The 21,732-nt window shown below is 37.7% G+C and overlaps 1 protein-coding gene across 1 annotated transcript in view; it reads left to right on the plus strand.

The window, feature by feature from the left end:
• The first annotated feature begins 9,961 nt into the window (after positions 1–9,961).
• The window catches only part of LOC140245722 (uncharacterized), a 29,144-nt gene continuing 17,373 nt past the window's right edge, over positions 9,962–21,732 (plus strand). Inside the window, exons 1-7 of the mRNA XM_072325256.1 lie at positions 9,962–9,977; positions 11,556–11,855; positions 13,012–13,311; positions 13,912–14,250; positions 14,718–14,843; positions 15,101–15,231; positions 17,547–17,772. Of these exons, the coding sequence (XP_072181357.1) occupies positions 9,962–9,977; positions 11,556–11,855; positions 13,012–13,311; positions 13,912–14,250; positions 14,718–14,843; positions 15,101–15,231; positions 17,547–17,772 (1,438 nt within the window). The remainder of the gene's footprint in view (positions 9,978–11,555; positions 11,856–13,011; positions 13,312–13,911; positions 14,251–14,717; positions 14,844–15,100; positions 15,232–17,546; positions 17,773–21,732) is intronic.

Raw genomic sequence — 21,732 nt, forward strand, 5'->3', positions numbered from 1 at the left:
GACTTCAAGCAATGTACATACAACTCTCAATAAAAAAAAATAACATTATTAAGCAAAGCAAAAGTGTAACATCTACGTAAATAAAAGTAAAGTAAGTCACTGAGCACTGAGCATAAGTTACAACTACTGTTTTAACACGTCAGCGTAAGAAATAGATTATATATCAACGTAATCAACTTCAACTTTGAAACAGACAAGCTAGCAAAAGAATTCAAGAAACAGTTCTCAATTTATAACTAAAGTACATAATCTAGAAAATTTCTTTTCACGTTACAGTCATATTGCCAGAATACCGAATTTTTCTCAGTTTCAGTCGTGTTTCCTTTCTTTCTTCTGAATTTTTTGTCTGGAAAGTCTAATTCTGCCATGTCTGCTGTTTAGGATTTGTTGTCTTTTCTCTCTTCGTGGCCCTTTTCTTTTCTTCAGTGGGCCAGGAGTGGCTGAAGATACTGACGACATTTAACTTTTTAATGTGACCACGAACTGCATATATTTTTCATGAACAATAAATGAGTGTTAAGAAAGTACGTCAGCACCTGCTGCAAGCACTGTCAAAAAGTGCTCGGTATTTGATCGAGTGCCGGTCGAAGCATGATCGAGTTTAGTCGAGTATCAATCGACAGCAGTCCTGTATCGGTCGTGTAGCGGTCGAGTTATTCATGAAACTGATGAATCCTGGATCGAGATGATCTGAAATCAATCGTGTAGCATTCGAGTATAACTCGAGATGATCGGGAACTGAGCTCGGGGAAAAATCGGTCCCGACCACACTAGATTTCTATACGACCGATTCCCGATCAGCTCGATCTCTTCTCGATCACTACCCGAGCTGTTGGTGTTCGGGCTTCTTACTCGAATATTTTGGACATGTCCAAAATTATCGTGAAGGAAGCAGGAGCGATGCCGATCAAGGTAGATCGACCCCGAATACCAATGCCGAGCGAGCCCGACCAGGCCAAAACAGCTTGATCGGGATTGATCGAGTTGATCTGATCGGCAGTGGGAACGTACCATCGAGTCATGTCGAGCTGGTCTATGAAGTCTAGTAGAAATCGAGTATTGACCGTGTAGCGATCGTGTATAGATCGGGATATTCGAGTAGAGATCTGTGTGGTTGTCGAGGAGAGATTCTGGAGATGTCGAGAATGGTCGGGTGTGGATCGTAAAAGATCGAATAGCGGTCGGGAAGGGATCGTGTTGAAGAACGATGGAGCATTTGGTCGGGATTGCTCTGGTAAAAATCGGTGATCGGGATTGATCTCGCTTGATCGAGTTGATCTGATCGGCAGTGGGAACGGGGTATTAGGCAAGCAATGAGTTTTGACATTTTGTTGTTGACGCAATCGCGTATAGAGACGGGCGCATCCAAGTCTGATGCCCCCCCCCCCGTTTTTTTTTTCTTCAAAACAACATAAATAGTAACAAAAAGATGGGGTATGCGCCAGGCTTTAATTATGTGAAGGTGCCACCCCCCCCCCCCTTTACGGAATTCCTGCATCCGCCCCTGTAATACAAGCAATGAGTTTTCACATTTTGTGGTTGACGCAATCGCGGATCGAGAAAGGGGCGCATCCCCCTTGGTGCCCCCCCCCCCTCTCTCTCTCTTCAAGTTAAAACAATAAAACTTAAAAGAAAAAAATGTGGGGGCTTTAATTTTGTAAGGGCGACTTCCCTTTACGGAATTCCTGGATCCGCCACTGTAATGCAAGCAATGAGTTTTGACATTAATTTGTGGTTGAGGCAATCATGGATCGTGAGGGGGCGCATCCTTTTCCTGTGCCCCCTTTCTTTCTTTCTTTTTTACAAACAACATAAATAAAAAAAAAATGGTGAGGCAGTAGCCTTTAATTTTGTAGAGAAGTCTCCCCTTTAGGGAATTCCTGACAATTGTGGTTGACGAAATCGCGGATCGAGAAGGAGGCGCATCCATTTATGGTGCTCCCCCTCCCCTTTTATTCTTTCTTTTTAACAAAAGAAATAAAAAGAAAAATGGGGAAGCGGTGTGGAAGCCTTTGACTTTGTAAAGACGCCTCCCTTTTAGGGAATTCCTGGATCCGCCTCATGAGTCTGTAATGCAAACAATGGGTTTTGACATTAACCTGTGGTTGACGCAGCGGCGGATCTAGAGGTGGGGAGAGGGCGCGGCGGCCCCTCCCGTCTCTGTTTTTGTCTAAACAAAAGAAAGACAAAAGAAAAGGAAAGGGGAGGGGTTTCGCGGGCGCATCCCCCTGTGGTGCCCCCTTTCTATTTTTGTTGTTGTTGTTAAAACAACAGAAATGAAAAAAAAAGGGGATGGGGCAAGTTTCAATTTTGTAAAGGCGCCTCCTCTTTACGGATTTCCTGGATCAGCCCCTGTGACGCGTTATGACATTTCTGGTCGACGTCTTATGACATTGTGATAAATCAAATTTTGACATTTGCGGTTGACGGAATCGCGGATGGAGAGGGGAGCATCCCTCTCTGGCGCCTCCTTTCCGTTTTTCTTTAAACAACAGAAATGAAAAAAATCGGGGGGTGCGGCAGCTCTGATTTTGCAAAGGCGCCTCCCCTTTACGAAACTCCTGGATCCGCACCTGTGTTATGACATTTGCATTACGTTTGGAAATTTTGACATTTGCAGTTGACGCAATCGCGGATTGAGAGGGGGCGCATCCCCCTCTGGTGCCCCCTCTCTATATTTTGTTAACGCAACAGGAATAAGAATAAGAAAATGGGGGGGGGGAGGGTCTCGCCTGCCTTTAATTTTGTACAGGCGAATCCCCTTTACGGAATTCCTAGATCCGCCCCTGTGACGCCTTATGACATATGCAGTAAATCTGGAAATTTCGACATTTGTCGTCGACGTGTAATGTCATTAGTGGTTAATCCGATTTTGACATTGTCGTCGACGTGTTATGACATTTGCAGTAAAAATGAAAATTTTGACGTTTGTCGTCGACGTGTTATGGCATTAGTGGTTCATGCAATTTTGACATTTGTCGTCGACGTGTTATGACGTTAGTGGTCATTATGGCATTGGTCGTCAACGTGTTATGACATTTGTCGTCGATTTTGACATTAGTGGGCTCTACGTGCCCCTCTTCATTTTTTAATTGATCATACTCACTCAAGTTTCACGATTGTGTAATTGAAGAAATTACGGACATCTATATCTATACCTAATAATCGATAAAGAATTTTTTACTTTGATGCTAAAATTGACTACTATTGAGATGAAAAATAGGGGAATTAGGTATCAAATTAATGACCATAATCAGCTCTATATCTTACCCAACCATCCTGGGTCAAACAATGCACTGCAAAAGCTATGAAAGCTGTTGCTACAACCTCTGCAAAAACTCTTGTAAAGTATCGCAAGATCTCGTCAGTCTCAAGGGCACCATCTGCTCAAACGTGATTCTGAATAAAATTGTCGTTCGTGCCTCATTATCGCACGCGTTGCGGAATGCCTGGTAAGGTAACTCCTGAACCACTTCAAGGCCTTTCCTCTGATACCATAATGGGATAATTTGTGAAGTAGTATGTTGTGGTCTATGGTATCAAAGGCCTTGGAGAGGTCGAGGAAGACCCCAATAGTATGATGAAATTTATCTTTAGCTTTTGAAACCCTTTAAATGAAGGTAAGGATTGCAGGAAATAATCATAAATAATTTCACGGGTGTCTAAGAAGTTCAAAAGCCTGGTGCAAACAACCCTTTCTAACATTTTCGAAACAGAGGTTAGCAAAGATATTGGTCTATAATTGGAGACATCTTCCCTTTCCCCTTTCTATGGACAGGAATTACATTAGAGACTTTCATAGCCTCAGGGACAAAGCGGTCCATTACTTTATAGACAAATGAAATACATGTACAAATGGATCAACAATATAATCTGCAATACTATTTAAAAGTACGTTATCAATGCCGTCATATCCATAGTTTTTTTTTTTTTTAATTCTGAACTATGTATATCTAATAATTCATTTATATGCAAAGGCATAAAAAACAATGACCTATGATTGGAGACTTCTAAATAATCTTGAAAATTCAAGTCAGTATGTGGAATATTTTGGGCAAGATCACTTCCTATTTGTGAAATATACTGATTAAGGATATCAATTATTGAGGAACCATCATCAACAAATAAATCACCATATTTGATTAAGGTAATTCGGGGTTTGTCCTTATTTTTGTTGATAGCCATATTGATGACTTTCCAAGTATTTTGAATATCATGTTTAAAAAAACTTACCTGATTAGTAAAATATTTCCGCTTTTCATCGCCTTTGTGTGACCGACGTTTTTATATGACATGAAGTGTATTTATCATGAGATTCCTGGGTACGTTTGATTTTATCAGCATAATACAAATTATTCTGTCGATCTTTCTTTCGATTATTCTTTCGATTGATTGACAATAATAATGGATGCTCTCTCATGCACTGTTCCCGGTTGGAACGCATACAAAGCGCATCTAAAGGCCATCCAAGAAGGACCAGTTTGAAAGAGAGTAGGTTTTCTCCATCTGAGTTTGGACTTTGGCCGTTGAAGTAATCTAAGACATCTTCGGTGTGAAACGGAAAATGTGCTGCATGTAAGCCAAATCCGGAATCGTTGTTTAATATGCGCTTGCCACACCCGAACGTACAGGCACGACGTCGTACTGTGCATGTATGACTAGATGGACATGAACATGTACGTTTTATGCTACGCAATCCGCGGAATACACACTTCGCCAAGACTAGTGAAAGTACAACAAACAATGCTGTTAGTTCTTTGCATGAATGTGTGCGACAATCGTAGCGCATTTTTGTGAGAACTGTGGTGGTGATATGGATAGGCTGGTCGAACGTCAGGATCAAAACGTTTATTTACTCTGTTCCGACTAAATTGTCTCTGTCTATATCTACCTATGATGGATGAAATATCCTTCCTTGCTCTGTTGATAACACTGACTGCTTCTTTGCGCTGTGGCCGCACTGCCGGAGGTAAGTGTGACTATTTTTAAGATTTTTAATTCATATCAAGTCAGTGCACTCGGGTCTCAACCAAGTGATTTCACCTGCAGAGCTGCAGAGGAAAATTATTTATATTGATGCAATTACCATCCTTTGGTAGACGTAGGGCTAAACGCTGCCTGGTCTAATAACATCACCTGGTGCAAATCTGAAATGCTTGAGATCTAAAAGTCGTATAGCATCCCCCTAAAATGCCTTTTTGCTGCCCATGTTATACTGAAAAAGGACAAGATTATTACTTGCTAAAAGTCTGAAGTATATACAGACTGGATGTATGTCGGAGGGAATAGGATTGCGTTGTATTCTCACCATGGAATGATTGATGAAGTAAAAGAACTAATGTTTCAACAACAACAACAACAACACACACACAAAACACTTAACATTTAAAATGAAAAATGAGACAGATAACTAGAAACGCAGTTATAGGGAAATTTTTTGATAAAGAGTTAAAGAAGATACACCACAAAAAAAAAAACTACTTCTAATTCGTCTGCTCACTAATTGTACTATTACTTCTGCTACCCACAACTACACCTACTACTCTTGTTTTTACCACTACTATTTTGTGTTTTATGAGGAAAACAGTATTGGAATATTTCAGTGCGATTCATCAGATCATTTGGCAAATTTTGTTCGTTTCTTCCCAATTAAGATACAGTTTAGTATTTGTAAAGTTCAAGTTCAAGTTTATTTCCTTTTTTGACAGTAGAATAACACACATCTCACTTTCTTCACGACAGGACTGATTAGAAATACAATGCAGATTGGACAGAAGAATCATTTAGATTAACACTGATAACCTCGCAGTTTGTATGAGAGAATTATTGGTCAAATTTTTAAGTACCGTCAGTATACTTATTAGAACCAGATTTATGCTTTTAAGGTGTAATATATTAGATGTCAAAATAAAAAATACCCCCCCCCAAAAAAAAAAAATATATATATATATTGGAAATTATATTGACGTTGAAATGGAATATTCATGTAGGGGCATGCCCAAGATAATGTCCCCTGAGATGTTCAAGTCATCTTGATTTGATTAAGAATGAAATAAAAATTTGATATCATGTTGTAGCCAAAGAGTTAGATTCTATATTTCCAGCAAAGAAAATATTTAATTATGCACACTTATGCAACAAATACTGCCTTATTTTGCGTAAATCAAAAACAAACATTACGTACTGGACAAGATTAATGAAAAATATTCATCTACAACCAGTTGAATTAATGTGTTTGACCTAGTTTCTGTATTGACTTGACCCCTCTATGATCTAGTATAGTTGCCACTTGGTAAGACAAGTTCAGCAGATTGATTATGCAAATTATGCATTTTCCCAGAGCGAAGTTTCCCATACGTGTTAAGGTCTTGAGTATGTTTTTTTTATTTTATTCATTTTTTTTTTACAGATTTTTAACACTGACCTATCATACTTTAGGAAGTAAGTTCTAATTCATTCATTTTAACTCCTGATTAGCAAAACTAGATGTTGAAATTTAATTGGTCCTTCATCTTATGATTAATCAAAGTTTGCTTACGCATGGGACATTACATGCAAAGTGAATGGGAAAACCTCTTTTTGGCACATATACTTTAGGTACAATGTATATATATATATATATATATATATATATATATATATATATACATATGTGCGGTTAATGGTTATCTTTGCACCTACTCTGAAGGAAAAGTCTGTAAGTCAGGCCATACATTATACTTACATTGTAACCCACATCTACACATCAGCATGCATCACAATCTGGAATGTATGATCAGATGAGGTTATTAGAATTTATCAAATGTGTAAGTTTCAGATCAGGGAGTTACTTATCAGTGTACTAATGATTTTCCTGTATCAGTGCACAAGCATATAGGGGAATGTCAATGTATAATCAATTGCCCATTGCAATTCGTAGGTCCCCTAATGCATTAACTTAGAGATCTTTTCAAATGTTAATATCTGATTATCTAGATAGAGCAGCTGTGTAGCACACACAAAAAAAGACGCAATGAAGTGCTATACACAAACGTTGGTTTTTTTTTTTTGTAGTATTTTTTGTGGGTTTGGGGGTATATGAGTCATGTTTCTTTTTTTTAGGTTTGTCTCTTTTCTTTTCTTTTCCTCGCTCTGTTTTTTTTTTTGTTTGTTTTTTGGTTTGCTTTTTTTTTTACATATCTCTGATTATTGTTGACTCTCATGTTATGTTGTGTGTATACAGCGTATTATTCTTGCATTGTAAACTCGGGACCCTGTTGAATAAGAACAGTCACATTTTGCAGTTATGGCCGAACGGTCAATCCCCCGTTTCTTCATACTATTACGTATATGCAATGTATATGCAACTTGGTCAGGATCTATTCTATCTATCTGAAGACGGAAATAAAAATAACCAACAACAACAACAAGAAGAATCAGGCCTGTAACTACGGAGGATTCAGGGGGCTCAGCGACCCCCCCCCCCGTGCTTTTTGATATTGCTCTGTTTCTGTGAAATAAAAGAATTAAACATAAATTTGATCTAATTGTGAACCCCCCCCCCCAATAAACATCCGAATTAATCTTTAGAGCCTAAAGAATTACTCACATTTATGTGAAAATAGATGATTTCGCCTTTAAAAGAATGTGTTTCCCAATAAATGTTCAAATTTCTAAAGTTTACTCTGCATGAGATCTGTGCCACGATCGTCTGTGAACTGGTACATTGAAATGCGGCTCTGGTAAGCGTGTGTTGTATGTGGGAGGTTTGGACATGTTCTGCATAATGCATACAGAGCTGTGTACGTAACCATGGAGGAAGAAACTGGGTTTTTCTACCTCCATGGTGTAACACATCTTCTATGCCGAAGTACATTATGAGAGCGTGCGTGAAGATTGGGATTTCCCACCGACCCCGTCACCGACCTCTGTCACCGACCTCTACAGAGGTCGATGGGAATTTTTCAGTAGAGAGCCAATCACATCACCAGATTGTCTCACGCCTGCTACGTCATGATAACCATGCATAAGGCCATACATTCTCCACCACACTCTGTGCATGTGAAGGGGAAAGTGGGACATAGCGGACCCTGGGGCATAACAGAACTTTGAAGTTAGCATTATATCAAAAAAGGCCGCCGTCTTTGCAAATTCTTTGAAAAAGGGGAGATGACGAAGTAACTTTAGCACTGAATATTCATTCAGCAACATCGAGGTATATCCGAGAAAAGTTTTCACCCCCTTGACCTTAGGTAGGAAGATGTTCATAGCATTAAGTGTACCTCCATGTCCATAGGGCTGAAATTTGGTAATTTTTTTGTATCGATTCTAATCAAACATTTTAATCTTAACTATGAAGGTTAAAAGGTTAGACTTGCCTTTTGCCTGTCTTCTATTCGTAAGGGATTTGATTCCAGGCAAATATTTTATTACAATATATGGCCCTTAACCACTGGACCATTTTGAAAATTATGTATTCGTGCTTTGTGCATGTTTAGCAGTGTTTTTTTTTTCAATCTAAGAATATTGGTTCATAAAACAAATCGATAGTTTTTGAAGTTTCTAGTTACTTTTTGGATTTGTAAGGTAGCCGAATTCAAAGTACGCGCCTAGCAGTTAGTTTCCATGTAATAAAAACTTTCATTACGCAACTCAGCCCACAAAATATTATACAATGTATCCTAAGGCTTCTATATCATAGAACCCTTAGGATTCTGAAGGGGCAAAATTTTACTCAAAAAGGTTTCGCTTTACCTTAATTTGCCTTACTGTGTTTTTCTTTGTTTGGAAGTCACACAACTTATCTCGTTATAGCAATTATTTCAGAACAGCCGATCTCGATATAAAAGTGGCGCTTTACATTTGTGTGGGAGGAACGTTGGGTCAGGGAAATTTTCCTCGTAATAGCCGATATCTTACAGATATAGACATACTTCTAGATTATCCTGTATCGTTATTCACTGTGCGAAAAACGGAGGGACTCACTGAAAAGACAATGCTTAGAGAGTGTGGGTCCCTCTTGGTAAAAGATCAATGAAAACTTAGTTGAAACAACAACAGCAACGACAAAACCTTGAAACCCACTAGAAGTAGAGACACAAACCCCCACCCCTACACACATTCTTTCATATATTTCAGCCACTTCAAAGCCACTTCACAAATGATAGTGGTTTCCGACTGTATTATCTGCTTTGTCATTAAAAATAAGAACTGCGAAGCTGCAGACTTTGAAAATATTTTGCGCAGATTAGGAAGATCAGTAATTCTATTTTTTTCCTAAATGTTTTGACAATGATGATGATAAAGAAAATAGACGGTAATTAATGACATCCAATTTGCTGAATCTTCTCATAATATTAGAGCTATTAAGCCCATTTCATTTCATCTGGAAACACACCTTTGAAATCTTGAAATTGAAAATATGAGCCAGAGGATCTGCAAGTGAAAATATGACATCCTTAAGAATACAATCATCTATGTCATCATAACCAGAACTTCGTTTTCCATCTAAAGAGAGTACAATATAAACAATAATTTTATGATTATTTGTTGGAGTTAAGAATAGAATGGGGTTTCACTTGCCTAAGAATTATGTTAAGTTTTGTTCTGCAGCCGGGATATACCTTGAGCAAGCGTTTTTCCCATTTTTTGAGAAATGATAATTGAAAACAGGCCAACTAATTCAATAACAAGAGAATCATTATTTCATCTTCCAGCCTTATTTCTTAATGTTTGTGCGTTTGTTTGTTTGTGTATTTGTTTTTGTTCGGAATATCTATAGCCTGAAATGACACTTTCAAATTATCCGTAAGATCAAACTTAAATATCAAACTAACAAAATTGGAAAGATTGTAGATGTAGGATAAGAAAGTTTATGTTGGTTAATCAGTGTGAAATGGTTGCGACTGGCCGGAACGTTTTCCAGGGAGTGGAGAGTGGAGAGTGAGAACTGTTTTTGCTTATCATGCTGGTTAGAAATGATATGTCCCGTGACCGAGGTAAGAACAGTCATATATATATATGTGTGTGTGTATATATATGTGTGTGTGTGTGTGTGTGTGTGTGTGTGTGTGTGTGTGTGTGTGTGTGACCCGCTACAACAAAATCCTAAAGCGGCTGACTGTTGAGCCGAGAAAATCGAGTTTGAAGTCATCACATCATCAATATTGGTCAAAACAATTGGACTTCTGTTTCTGGCATAGCTTTGTAACCTAATGTTTTGTCTATTATCTGCCGAAATTTTGAATCTAAATGATCAAAGGAAAAGCAAGAAATCAGCGTTTTTCTGGGCCATGATTTCCCAACTTTCAACGTAACAGAAACGTGTCCGAAGATTTGGATTTAGCGCCATGCGCTTTTTAATTCCAATTTGATTTGATCACATGAATGTGCGGACGCCTTTTTGTATCATGCGTTCAAGTTGTAGATCAGTTTGTTGAGGGAAATGGCATCGAACGTATGGAGGGGCCTGCAAGATCCCTTGACTCTAATCCAGGAGAGAATCTTTCGGATATCATTAAGCGGAAAGCGAGCAAAAAGATAAAAAATGACACTTCGCGGCAAGAATTTCAGAGCATCTCGCAGAGAGCATGGGCCAACATAGAGCAGCGCCAAGTACAAACTTTAGTTAACAGTATGAGGAAGAGATAATTGAAGAGGATGGTGAACATGTCTATTATCAAATATTTCACTGTGTGTCCATGAAAACAAAGAGATAGAGAAATGTGTTATAAACCATACTTCAAAGTTTAGAATCATAAGTGATTATTTCATTATTTGTTTAAAAGTCGAAGCAAATCACTAAAGTGCCATTTTTATCCATGCGTTTTGACATAAAATGTATTTTTCACACCAATGATGATATTAGGTGGCAATGATATGCCATTCATGTTAGGAGTAATAAGATTCCCTATCCATTTCCGCTAAAATTATGAAAATCGGTAAAATACTTTTTGAGATATATCCGAAAAATGCTACTTACTTTTTTGTTTGAGTGTATTATTATGATAGATGATGTATATGATATATATATACATATATTATATATATATATATATATATATATATATATATATGTAATATATATATATATATACACACACACACATATATGTATATATATATATATATATATATATATATATATATATATATATACTGTATACTGTATATATTTGTATTTAGTTTTCCACTAAAGGAATATCAGATTTTGACCGCCATAGAGGTCATTTTTAATTTTTCACATTTCTCAAGTATGTGTAAGAGTTGCATCATCCAAATTAAGATTTGACACTTTCTAAATAGGGTATAAGGCTATCAAGATTCATTGGATGAACGGGAAAAGAATTGTAGATTAGGCACAAAATCTGGTTTAGGCACCCAGACTATTAGAATATCGCTTAACCTGTAATTCACCACTTCATTGAATTTGGGGATAGGTTTCACGGTAGAATCTGCGCGACGTCTTTCCAGATTCGTATTTTTAATAGTAGCTTCTCTTTTCAGGAAACAATTGAAGTCGCGTGATGAGATCAAGACACTTGCTAATATTCCAATTTTTATCGTTGTATTCTTAGTGGTAGACACTGTCTCCAGCGTTCAAGGATGGAAAGGGGAAGACATCCGACTGCCATGTCACTTCCAAGGTGAACCTGCAGCTGTGTTCTGGGTCAAGGAGAGCGTCTTACATCAGCAGGTGCTCATGGCTAAATTTATCGATGGGAACTTTGAGAGCTTGGAGAAAGGGTTCGACATGGACAGGAACTTTAACCTCGTCATCTCTGACGTGAAGATGGCAGATGAGGGTCTCTACCTTTGTCAAGTGCTTCTGAAGAATTTAGACAATTTCGAGAATTCCGTCCATTTGACGGTTAGCTGTAAGTTATCTTTTGCTATATCATGACAGGGAGGAGGGGATTTGATCGTAAAAGTCGTCACTAACATATCCAAATATTTACCATTTGTAAGAAACTACTTATATTGGAATGTAAATTCTGTAGCCGACATCTCAAGTAATCTCGAATATAAACCATTTTCCCCTCCATGCTGAATTTCTCAAAACTCTCGGAGGCGCAAGAGATACTCACTAAAAATAATCTACACAATCTAGTGAAAATATTACTCTTGAAGGAGTAAATAACAGAAAAGAGTGAGTTAAGAGTGATACTGGCTTGAATATCAAGTTATTTTGGAGTGACCTCAAGGATCAATCGAACATTTTTGAGTGATCCCTGATGTCACTTCAAAATATTATTCACTCCTTCAAGAGTGAATATTTTCACTCAGTTTTTTTTTTTTTCGTTTTTGTTTTTGAAGAGAGTACATCATCCAGATTCGGATTCAGTTCCCATGAATGATGGTGAAACTATCAGCTCTTTCTAATCATTCATCATAGAAAATAACATTTTTTTTTTTTTGGTGGCCATCTTGAATATCTTAACGTCCTCGAGTATGCATATGTTTCATAATCCAGAAATCAAATTATAAAAAACATCAATTATATATATATATATATATATATATATATATATATATACTATACATATATACACACACAGTACATGTATGCACACACACACACACATATATATATATATATATATATATATATATATATATATATATGTATAATATATATTTTGTATTTAGTTTTCTACTAAAGGAACATCAGAATTTGGCCGCCATATTTGAGGTCATCTTGAATGTCTCACATTCCTCAAGGATGTGTAAGAGTGGCACCATCCAAATTTAGATTTGACATTTTCGAAATAGGGTATAAGGCTATCAAGATTCATTGGATGAACGGTAAAAGGATTGAAGGTGAGGCCCAAAATCTGGGTTTTGCACCCAAACTATTCGAATATCGCTAAACCTGCATGTAACTGACCGTTTCATTGAATTTTGGCAGAATCGGTACAATATCTTTTCAGATTCTTATTTAGGAAGCTTCTCTCTTCAACAAACAATCGAAGTTGCGTGATGAAGAGATCAAGACACTTGCTAATATTCCAATTTTCATCGTTGTACTCTTAGTGGTAGACATTGTCCCCAGCGTTCAAGGATGGAAAGGGGAAGACATCCGACTGCCATGCCACTTCCAAGGGGTACCTGAATCTGTGGTCTGGGTCAAAGAGAGCATCTTGTATCAGCCGGCTCCCAAAGCTAAATTTATCAATGGGAACTTTAGGAGCTTGGAGAAAGGGTTCGACATGGGCATGAACTTTAACCTGGTCATCTCTGACGTGAAGATGGCAGATGAGGGTCTCTACCTTTGTCAAGTGCTTCTGAAGAATTTAGACAATTTCGAGAATTCCGTCCATTTGACGGTTAACTGTAAGTTATCTTTTGCTATATCATGACAGGGAGGAGGGGATTTGATCGTAAAAGTCGTCACTAACATATCCAAATAGTAATAAATCATAATCATGCTGGAGATGTTGGCATATTATTTGTTTATGCATACATGAGATTGATGGAGACCATAAGATCGATATCAAATTAAAAAAAAAAAAAATCGGAGCCATAAAGAGTGTGCAAAAACTTCTTTGACCAGAATTACAAGATACATAAGCCATTATGACGTTAAACTTCATAATTATAGCATTTAAAGATAAGATAATAAAATAATAAGATAAAATGATAAAATAAGATGGGAGTGTAGCAAGTATAGAATTTTGCAAAATTCCGAAGACACATTGAGTAGCTGTGTCAATCATGACACGAGATATGTGATAAATAACTTGTTATACATTTGCCAGGGCTTTATCTTCTTAGCATTGTCCGGAAATCAGGAATTATATAACACTCTTCTTTTAACGAGAGAGATGAAATCTATCAAAATTGTCTTAGTTATTTGCTCATATAAACGATAGCAAGAAACTCATATTGTAATTATCAGATATGTGACATCCTATGAATTTCCTGTTTCCCTAGCGATGGCATCTAAACATACAATTGAGAATTGCGTCACTGAGAGTAAGTCCCGTCAAAGCAAGTGTACGTACCGACCTCCTAACACTTCTTTCATTACGCTTACGTGTGTCGTGAGTGGATTCATGCCCGACGTTTCTTTGATGTGGACCGATGAGTCTGGAAAGAGACTACAATCCATGGCTTCACAAGAGACAACACTATCTGATGACACATACGAGAGGTTCGAGGAAATCGAGGTTTCAGTGAAACGTGGAACAGAGCGAACTTTCATGTGCATAGCTACCGGTGACACGGTGAATGGAACGTCGACCAAAAGAATCACTCTTCTGCCTGTATTAGGTATTGTCGAAATCTTTTAAGTTGGTTTGATGTTGTTGTTTTTGAGGATAATAGGGTGTCTCATTAAAAATTTACCGCCACTTCAACTACAAACAAGAAAAGGATGCCCGACAAAAATAGAAACAATACTTCAACAAACGTTTTCATTCTGATTTGGCAACTTGAAACTTAATCTGAGCGGGTAGTTTTAGTCACAAATGAATGTGAGTTTACCCTGCTATCGAAAACACGTTCATTAATATAAAGAGTGCTAATTGATATAACGGCAAGGACCTTTAATAATGTAATTTTGCTTACAGCTGTTGTACTCGTAAAGTCAACTTTAATACACGTCTGTGGCACTACGGCTACGCCAAATAACATCGACGTAGTGAAAAATTACCGAGGTACTCATGGACATGTTTAATGACTTTTACACTAGCATGTAGTGAATAACGTGTTTTTACCTTATCTATATCAAATTTCAGGAGAACGGGATATTGTCGGTCTCATCATCGGACTAGTCATTGGTATACCATCTGCCGTAACCATCCTGGTTCTCCTTGCTGCAAGATTTTGGCAAAAATGCGATAGGAACTTCATGCCGCAAAGAGGTGTCGTACATGTTTCTCTTTATTCATTTGTTGAGTGTTTTGTTTGTTTCTTTATTGAACCAGTGAAAAGTTATTATGTCTGTAACATTCTCTGCCTTTCGAATTGCCGCATTCATCCGACTAAAGTAGTTTTAATCAACCATTTCTGTCATGCCTGCGTAATAATTTGTGACAAACTCAGCAATAGATAACAAAAAACAACTCGTGCTTTAATTAGACCTTTTTTATATTTTTTAATCACTGTTCACCTTGTCCAGTTTCGAAGGAATTAATATCGACCGTGCAGACAACCGTGAATAGTGAAGATGAGAGCAGAAAGTGGTACTCCGTCCAATGGGCGGACTTCAAACTTTGTTGCAGACGACTGAGGGACGTGTCCACTCAACACGTGAGTATGAGGCGGGATGACATGTGTAATGTTACCCTACAAGGGGTCAAGAGGTTAATTAGCTAAATTTTACTTCGAGCGGCATCATTTTGCCACAATGAAACTGAAAGCGGTACCTAAAATGTCATGCGAACACTGGTGGAATTGCTAGGTGAATCGTACATAATCACTTTATACCTTTCGTTTTTCCTGTTTTGGAACTTGCGTCATTTCAATTCAATTCAATTCAATTCAATTTTATTTCCATTTCCATTGAATAAATTTATGTCTCATGTCTCAAGGATTTTGTATCTGAATTGCTTTTTTTTTTTTCAATTTCTGAAACTATACTGGTCGTACACTAGATATGCATTAAACAGTTCCAGCACGTTTATTTTCATACTTCACTTGACGTTTATACATAGACACTCAGAAAAAAAAAATACAAACAAACAAGGTATAAGATATGATATAAAGCGGGTCATGACTGTAGAAAGTGTGTCACGATACACATGTACATAGGAGACAATTCTCTATGACATGTGAAATATTAAGGAACTGCAAAAGCAAAGCTTGTAACCACGGGCTTCAGCAACAACAAAATATCAATGTAAATTTGTTTTGCAATGGAGATAAAACACAAAGTACTATTTACGAAACTATATGAAAGCTAAAATAGCAAGGTACAGAGGGCGGAAGAAATAAAAGAAAAGAGAAGGGAAAGGGAAAGAGAAAAAAAAAACAAAGAAAAATGGATAAGAACTGAGTGAAAAAATAGACATATCTATGTAAATAAACAAGTATACGAGCATATATCTAGAGTCAAGATCATGAGGAGTGCCAAGTATGAGTAAACTAGTTTAGATATTATAATGGATTAAGGCTCTGAAGTACATGGTCTATTCAAGCGCTTAATCTTTACCGAGCTGTGCTAGCTGTGCAATGAAAGGGACAAAACTCAGGATGTAAATCACCGAAGCAACAACAATAAATGGATTATCGAATTACGCTGAAATTGAGCATGTTCTATTACAACATTCTGTCCATGATTACTGCCAACTTTCAATGCAGTAGTTTTATCCTTTCAAAATTTAAAAGATTTTAACGTGAATAGTGTGTAAAGGATTTCAATACATTAAAAAGGAAACTCTAAGATATACCCTACAATTTTATTCTCTCCCCAAAAATGGTTGTAGAAAAAAGTGCTGAAAACGCACATTTCTATTCATGTTTTGATCCCACCAAACTAAAGAATAATATAGCAGAAGGATAGCACTTTCAGAAAATAAGAAAACCTCAAAATTGACTCAGTTTGCCCATTTCACCTATTTTGAGTCCTCACGTAAAATCAAGGGGTGCAACTTTTTGTTCGTTTTGTGATGCACGGTCACATATAAAACAAAATATCGTGATCGATAGTGTCAAAGGCGTTGGACAGGTCCAGGAATATACAAACTGTAGGTAATGAATCGTCGATAGCGTGGGCTATTTGATCGATAACAGCAAGCAGAGCGTAAGTAGTAGAGTGTTTTGTTCTTAAATCCACATTGAGAATCATAAAAAAGTATTGCATTCATCTTAAACCTTTGATTACACGAGAATATATCAAATGTCCGAAATCTTGGAAATTGTGGTCAAAAGAGAATTTGGACGACAATTACTTACATCTTATTTATTACGTTTTTAATAAACTGAAACAACTTGGCAATTTGTATATGACTAGGCACTGCGCCAGTAACAAGGAACAAATTCAATACATATGTTACAGGAGTCAAAATTGCAGATATATTAACAATTTCGGGCAAGATATTCGTACTGCCATCGTCATGACCGTGTCCAGCATTCTTTTCTTTTTCTTTACTGTTAACTACGTGATTACTCGAACGTCAGTATGACGTAAGTATCTTTTTTAATCTAATTACTGTCTATATCTCCATTACATACCATTATTTTCAGTGAAACTCGTAGATATCCATGTACAGGTGTTTTATGTGAAGATCTGTGTAAAATAAAGAATATTGCCCCGCCACTAGCATGACTAGCATGCCTGTCAAAATATCACAATGCTCCCGATGATAAATGTCCCGATGATATGGGAATTATTTTGCATATTTCATAAAATTTTGAGCAATTTGAAATCTTGCACCCATGTGATCATACGTAAAGGAAGAATGACGTGTTTAACTACTTTTTTTTTTTCATGAGTACAATTTTTTTATCCACTTTCAATGTTATTGTACTTGCCTTATTCTATGCGGATTAATTTGAACAGTTTGTTTGAAATTGCTGTTGATATCGTCAAAAACTGTGTCAAACTTTTTGTTTTTCTCTTTCAGGCACGAATACCATTCTGGCTGTACGCCTTCTATCGGACCGGACTGGCCGCCTATTTCTTCGTATTTTTCATAGCGTACGTTGTACTCGGAGTGAAGGCAATGGGCGGGAAGTTCTTCATTTACCTCCCGGTCTGGACGTATACTGCCTCCGTGTGTTATGTGTGCCTTGCCTTCTTTAACGTTGCGATGGACTTCGTGAAGAACAAGGGAAATCCAACGATTGAAGGTATTCATATTGTAGGTGTTGAAAGGGAGGACGGAGGAGGCTAACATGAAAGGCAGCGAAAGGTTCTGTTATAAAGCCGAAGTTGTTTGCAGGGCCCAAAGTTAGAACTAGAACTGATTATTGGCCACCAGATTTCCAAAAAGGTTTTAGTGGTCCAATACGGCAACTAAAGGATTGCATGTCTGCTTTTATTTCCTTTTTTTGGGGCCACCAACATTTCAGATGTGCAGATGTTAGTGGTTCGAATTAGCCATCAGAGGTAGAAGTTAGTGTCGAGCTTTGCACAGTGGATGTGAGCCGTATTACAAAACCGACAAAAAGTCACCCTTCAGTTATAGCACATTATAAAGAGCACACTTTGCGCTTTAAAATGATGTGTAACTCTATTCTACTGAACTTTCTTAACTTATCTAAATATTGAAAAGACAGCACACACCTTGGAAAGGAGTGTACTGAGAAAAGAGGCTGTGAATCTGTATTGTCATAGAGTCTATAATTCAATTGCATTGTGTTTAATCTGACCGGGAGCCGTGCTGAGTGAAATAAATGGGAGAAAAAACGGCATGTATAACCTCATATTATCACAGTAAGCTGGAAAATGATCATGCTCTATCAACACTGGTCGTTCTAACCATGACTAATACCAACTTTCAAAGCAGTAGCATCCTTCTTTCAAAGATTATCAGAGTTGAAAACGAAGAGTGTGTAAAGGGTTTTTAGGAAATGAAAATGTACTCTAAGCCACACCTAATCATACTACTCTACAAAACTAAAAAAAAAAGTCTTACAGAAAAACAGCTAAAAACGCAATTTCCCATTTTGTTATGATCTCAAACTTTAGCAAAATGTAGAAGAAACTTGCTTTAAAAAAAAACATGCAAAATATCACATTTTCAATATCACAGGTTGACCCATTTCACCCATTTTTCAGTCCTAAACAAAAAACAACCAAAAAAAGTGTGTGCGACTTTTTGTGGATTTTGTATTCCACTGTGACATATTATGCACCCAACTGGTTCTTCACAAAGGTTATTCATGGCAGGCTCGATACTTTTATCTGGTACCCCTTAACAAAGTCTTATGTTAAACGCGCCGTTTTGATATTAGTTACTTGATATAACGAATTGCGAAACTCTGCTGAGCAATAGAATGATTTCCAGGGACTTTAAAATACACACACGCATACACACACACACACACACACACACAAAATGAAAAGAACACCAGTCAACTATACAAGATTGTGAAGTTAATAAACAAATTTAGTTGCGCTTGTAAACCGTTGCTGTCATGGTCTATTTTCTCGAAATGAGTAGGAAAGATTCAGTTGCTCACATGCCGATTTTCGTTTCCTTGACAATGTTTGAATTATATAGACCGGGGGCCCAGGAGGTTTATTCAACCGAAAAGCGGACAAGCAACTGACCTCATAGGAAGTTTACATGGACCCTGGACATCACAAAAATGCATTGCTGCCGGGTCTCATCGTTGGCCTTCCCGCCAAAATCACGCAATGTATGACGTCACTTCCGGTTGGCCCTTTTCTCAAATTTTTGAGACAGTTTGAGTTTAAGGATCATTATTAAGATGTCAATTTCGGCATCTAACGGGTATCCTAGATATGTTTTATTTGGTATCCAACTATTTTGGAGTATGTATTTACCATCTGTTTGCCCATTTTGTATGTGGTGATGCTCCTGAGGGTGAATATAATCTTGGCAATCATTGTCGACGTCGCTGTTTTAGAGAAAATGACACCTAGATTTTGATCACTTTCTAGAAGACAGTTGTTAATACTCTCTATAAATAGCTCAATCTTGTCTAACGGTTGTAAAAATCTATATCCAGCCCTTCTTGTGATTTGAGATAAGTCTAGTCCGTTCAAACATTAAAAAGTATAACCCTTCCACCATTTAGAGTAGCGCCTTCTGTGGTCCGAACCTCTGCAACACAAAAACTAAACTTTGAAACAAAGCATTATTGGACACATGTTGGGTTTGTATATAAATGCGCACAAAAATTGTATATCTCGTCAGAGTATTATAATGTTCTTCACTTAAAGCTTCTAGATAAGTTATGGAAGAGAGTACAGGAACTAGGCAATATCTAAATCTTGTACATGGGCAAACAGTATTTGCATCATTATGACCAAGAGTCAAACTAAATTCGCAATATTTCGGGACACAGCCTTTAGAATGTCTTCGTCATCACTGACGCTTCCATCACTCTCATCGCTTTCATCACTCTCATCGCTTTGCTCACTCCATGTCTATTCGGATTCCTCATCGTCTCGGTTTGCATTATCTGAAGGACTGAACGATGAGCCTTCGAGAGATGCGGGGACTGCACTTCCTTGGTACCAGTCTGGCTCAAAGTGCTTCTGGGTAGATTTCCACCCATAGTCTACAAGACTGCCGTGCTGTCATGGCTCTCTTCCACATTCTGGAAACAAACTGTGCTCTTGGATGTGATTTTTAAGTGTTGTGGCACAAAGAGGAAGAGAATTAGTAAATAGCAGATGATTTTATTCAGTCTTGCAAGGGGCAGTACCTTTGTCACCTCCACTGCTCATTCGCTTGAAGACATTGTATAATATCTGGCATCATTTATGTCCAATGTTGCAAAGCCATACAGTGGGCAGATGAAGAATGTGGCAGCTCGAATATCTACTTCCTCGTTTGAGAAAGACTGAAAAGATTTGATATGTGTTGCACTATTTTCCATCTTTTGATAAGGTTTTCCTTTCCCTTTCCTGGAGAAACGTGAAGTGAAATCGCAACCTCTCAGGGAGACCAATATGTGCATCGCTAATGTCAGGTTGCTTCTCTTTGAGGACTGCTGCAATTTTGAGACATCAACTTACCTTCTGTTATTGCCCGAACCAAAGTCTATAATTTTTCCTTCGTCCGACCTGGCACAGTACAGCAAGATGATGAAGACGTCTGTGTCACTGGACCCGAACGAAGACAATGCCCTCTTATTTGCCTATTAGCTTCTTCATGATGGCCTTGCAAGTGTCTCGGCATATCTGCTTACAGTTTGTTGTTGGCATTCCTCAGTTCTACACAGCTTGTGCCTTGAGAAACACACCACATTTTCTATCCAATAACCTGTCCATACTGGGGCTTCCTCCACTCCGATATATCTTGCGAACTGTTCCTTGAATGAAGAACTTTTGAGTAAATCCTTGCCTCTATGGCGCTGAACCTGATCTGGCCCAGCAATGAAGAACTCATGTGAGGTAGAACATTGCAGGTTTCCATCAGGATCTTTGATGGAGGGGGATTGGTATATTTTGTCTAGTACCGAGTAAATTTCCTCTCCGCGACATGAGCAAACTCTCTTCAAGAGACCCTTGGCCATATGTTGAATTGCTGTGTTGTAGAATTGTCTCATGAATGATGATGCCTCCGTCAATCATTCTTGCTGAGATCACAGGAAAATTTGTTTCTTCGTTTTGCCGTTTAAAGAGACTATACAGTTCTGGTTGAGGTGAGGATTTAGCTTTTAAAGGGATGGTACAGTATTGTTGGAGCTGAGGATTTGGCTTTTAACTTTTTGCGAGATACCAAGAAATCACTTATGAAATAGTACTGGGCATGCCATTCTAAGAGGAATTGAAAGTTTATTTGATGAAAATCGGTTTTAGAATAGCTGAGACATCCAAAAACAAAGTAAAAAAGCAATCATAATAATACGTGGGTCCCACAATTTATTAGTATTACTCTGTTTTGGGTATCTCAGTAATTTCATGACCAATTTTCATCAAATAAACGTTGAATTCCTCTTGGAATTACATGCTCTTTCATATTTCATAAGAGGACTCTCATTATCTCACCCAAGAATGTTAAAAACCTGAAAACTGTATGAGCCCTTTAACATTTTGCGAGAGATTCAGAAACCACTCTGTGAGATGGCAAAGAGCATGCAATCCAAAGGGGACTCAAAGGTTTACTTAAT

Source organism: Diadema setosum, unplaced genomic scaffold, assembly GCF_964275005.1.
Source record: "Diadema setosum unplaced genomic scaffold, eeDiaSeto1 scaffold_24, whole genome shotgun sequence".
In the NCBI taxonomy this organism is placed as follows: domain Eukaryota; kingdom Metazoa; phylum Echinodermata; class Echinoidea; order Diadematoida; family Diadematidae; genus Diadema; species Diadema setosum.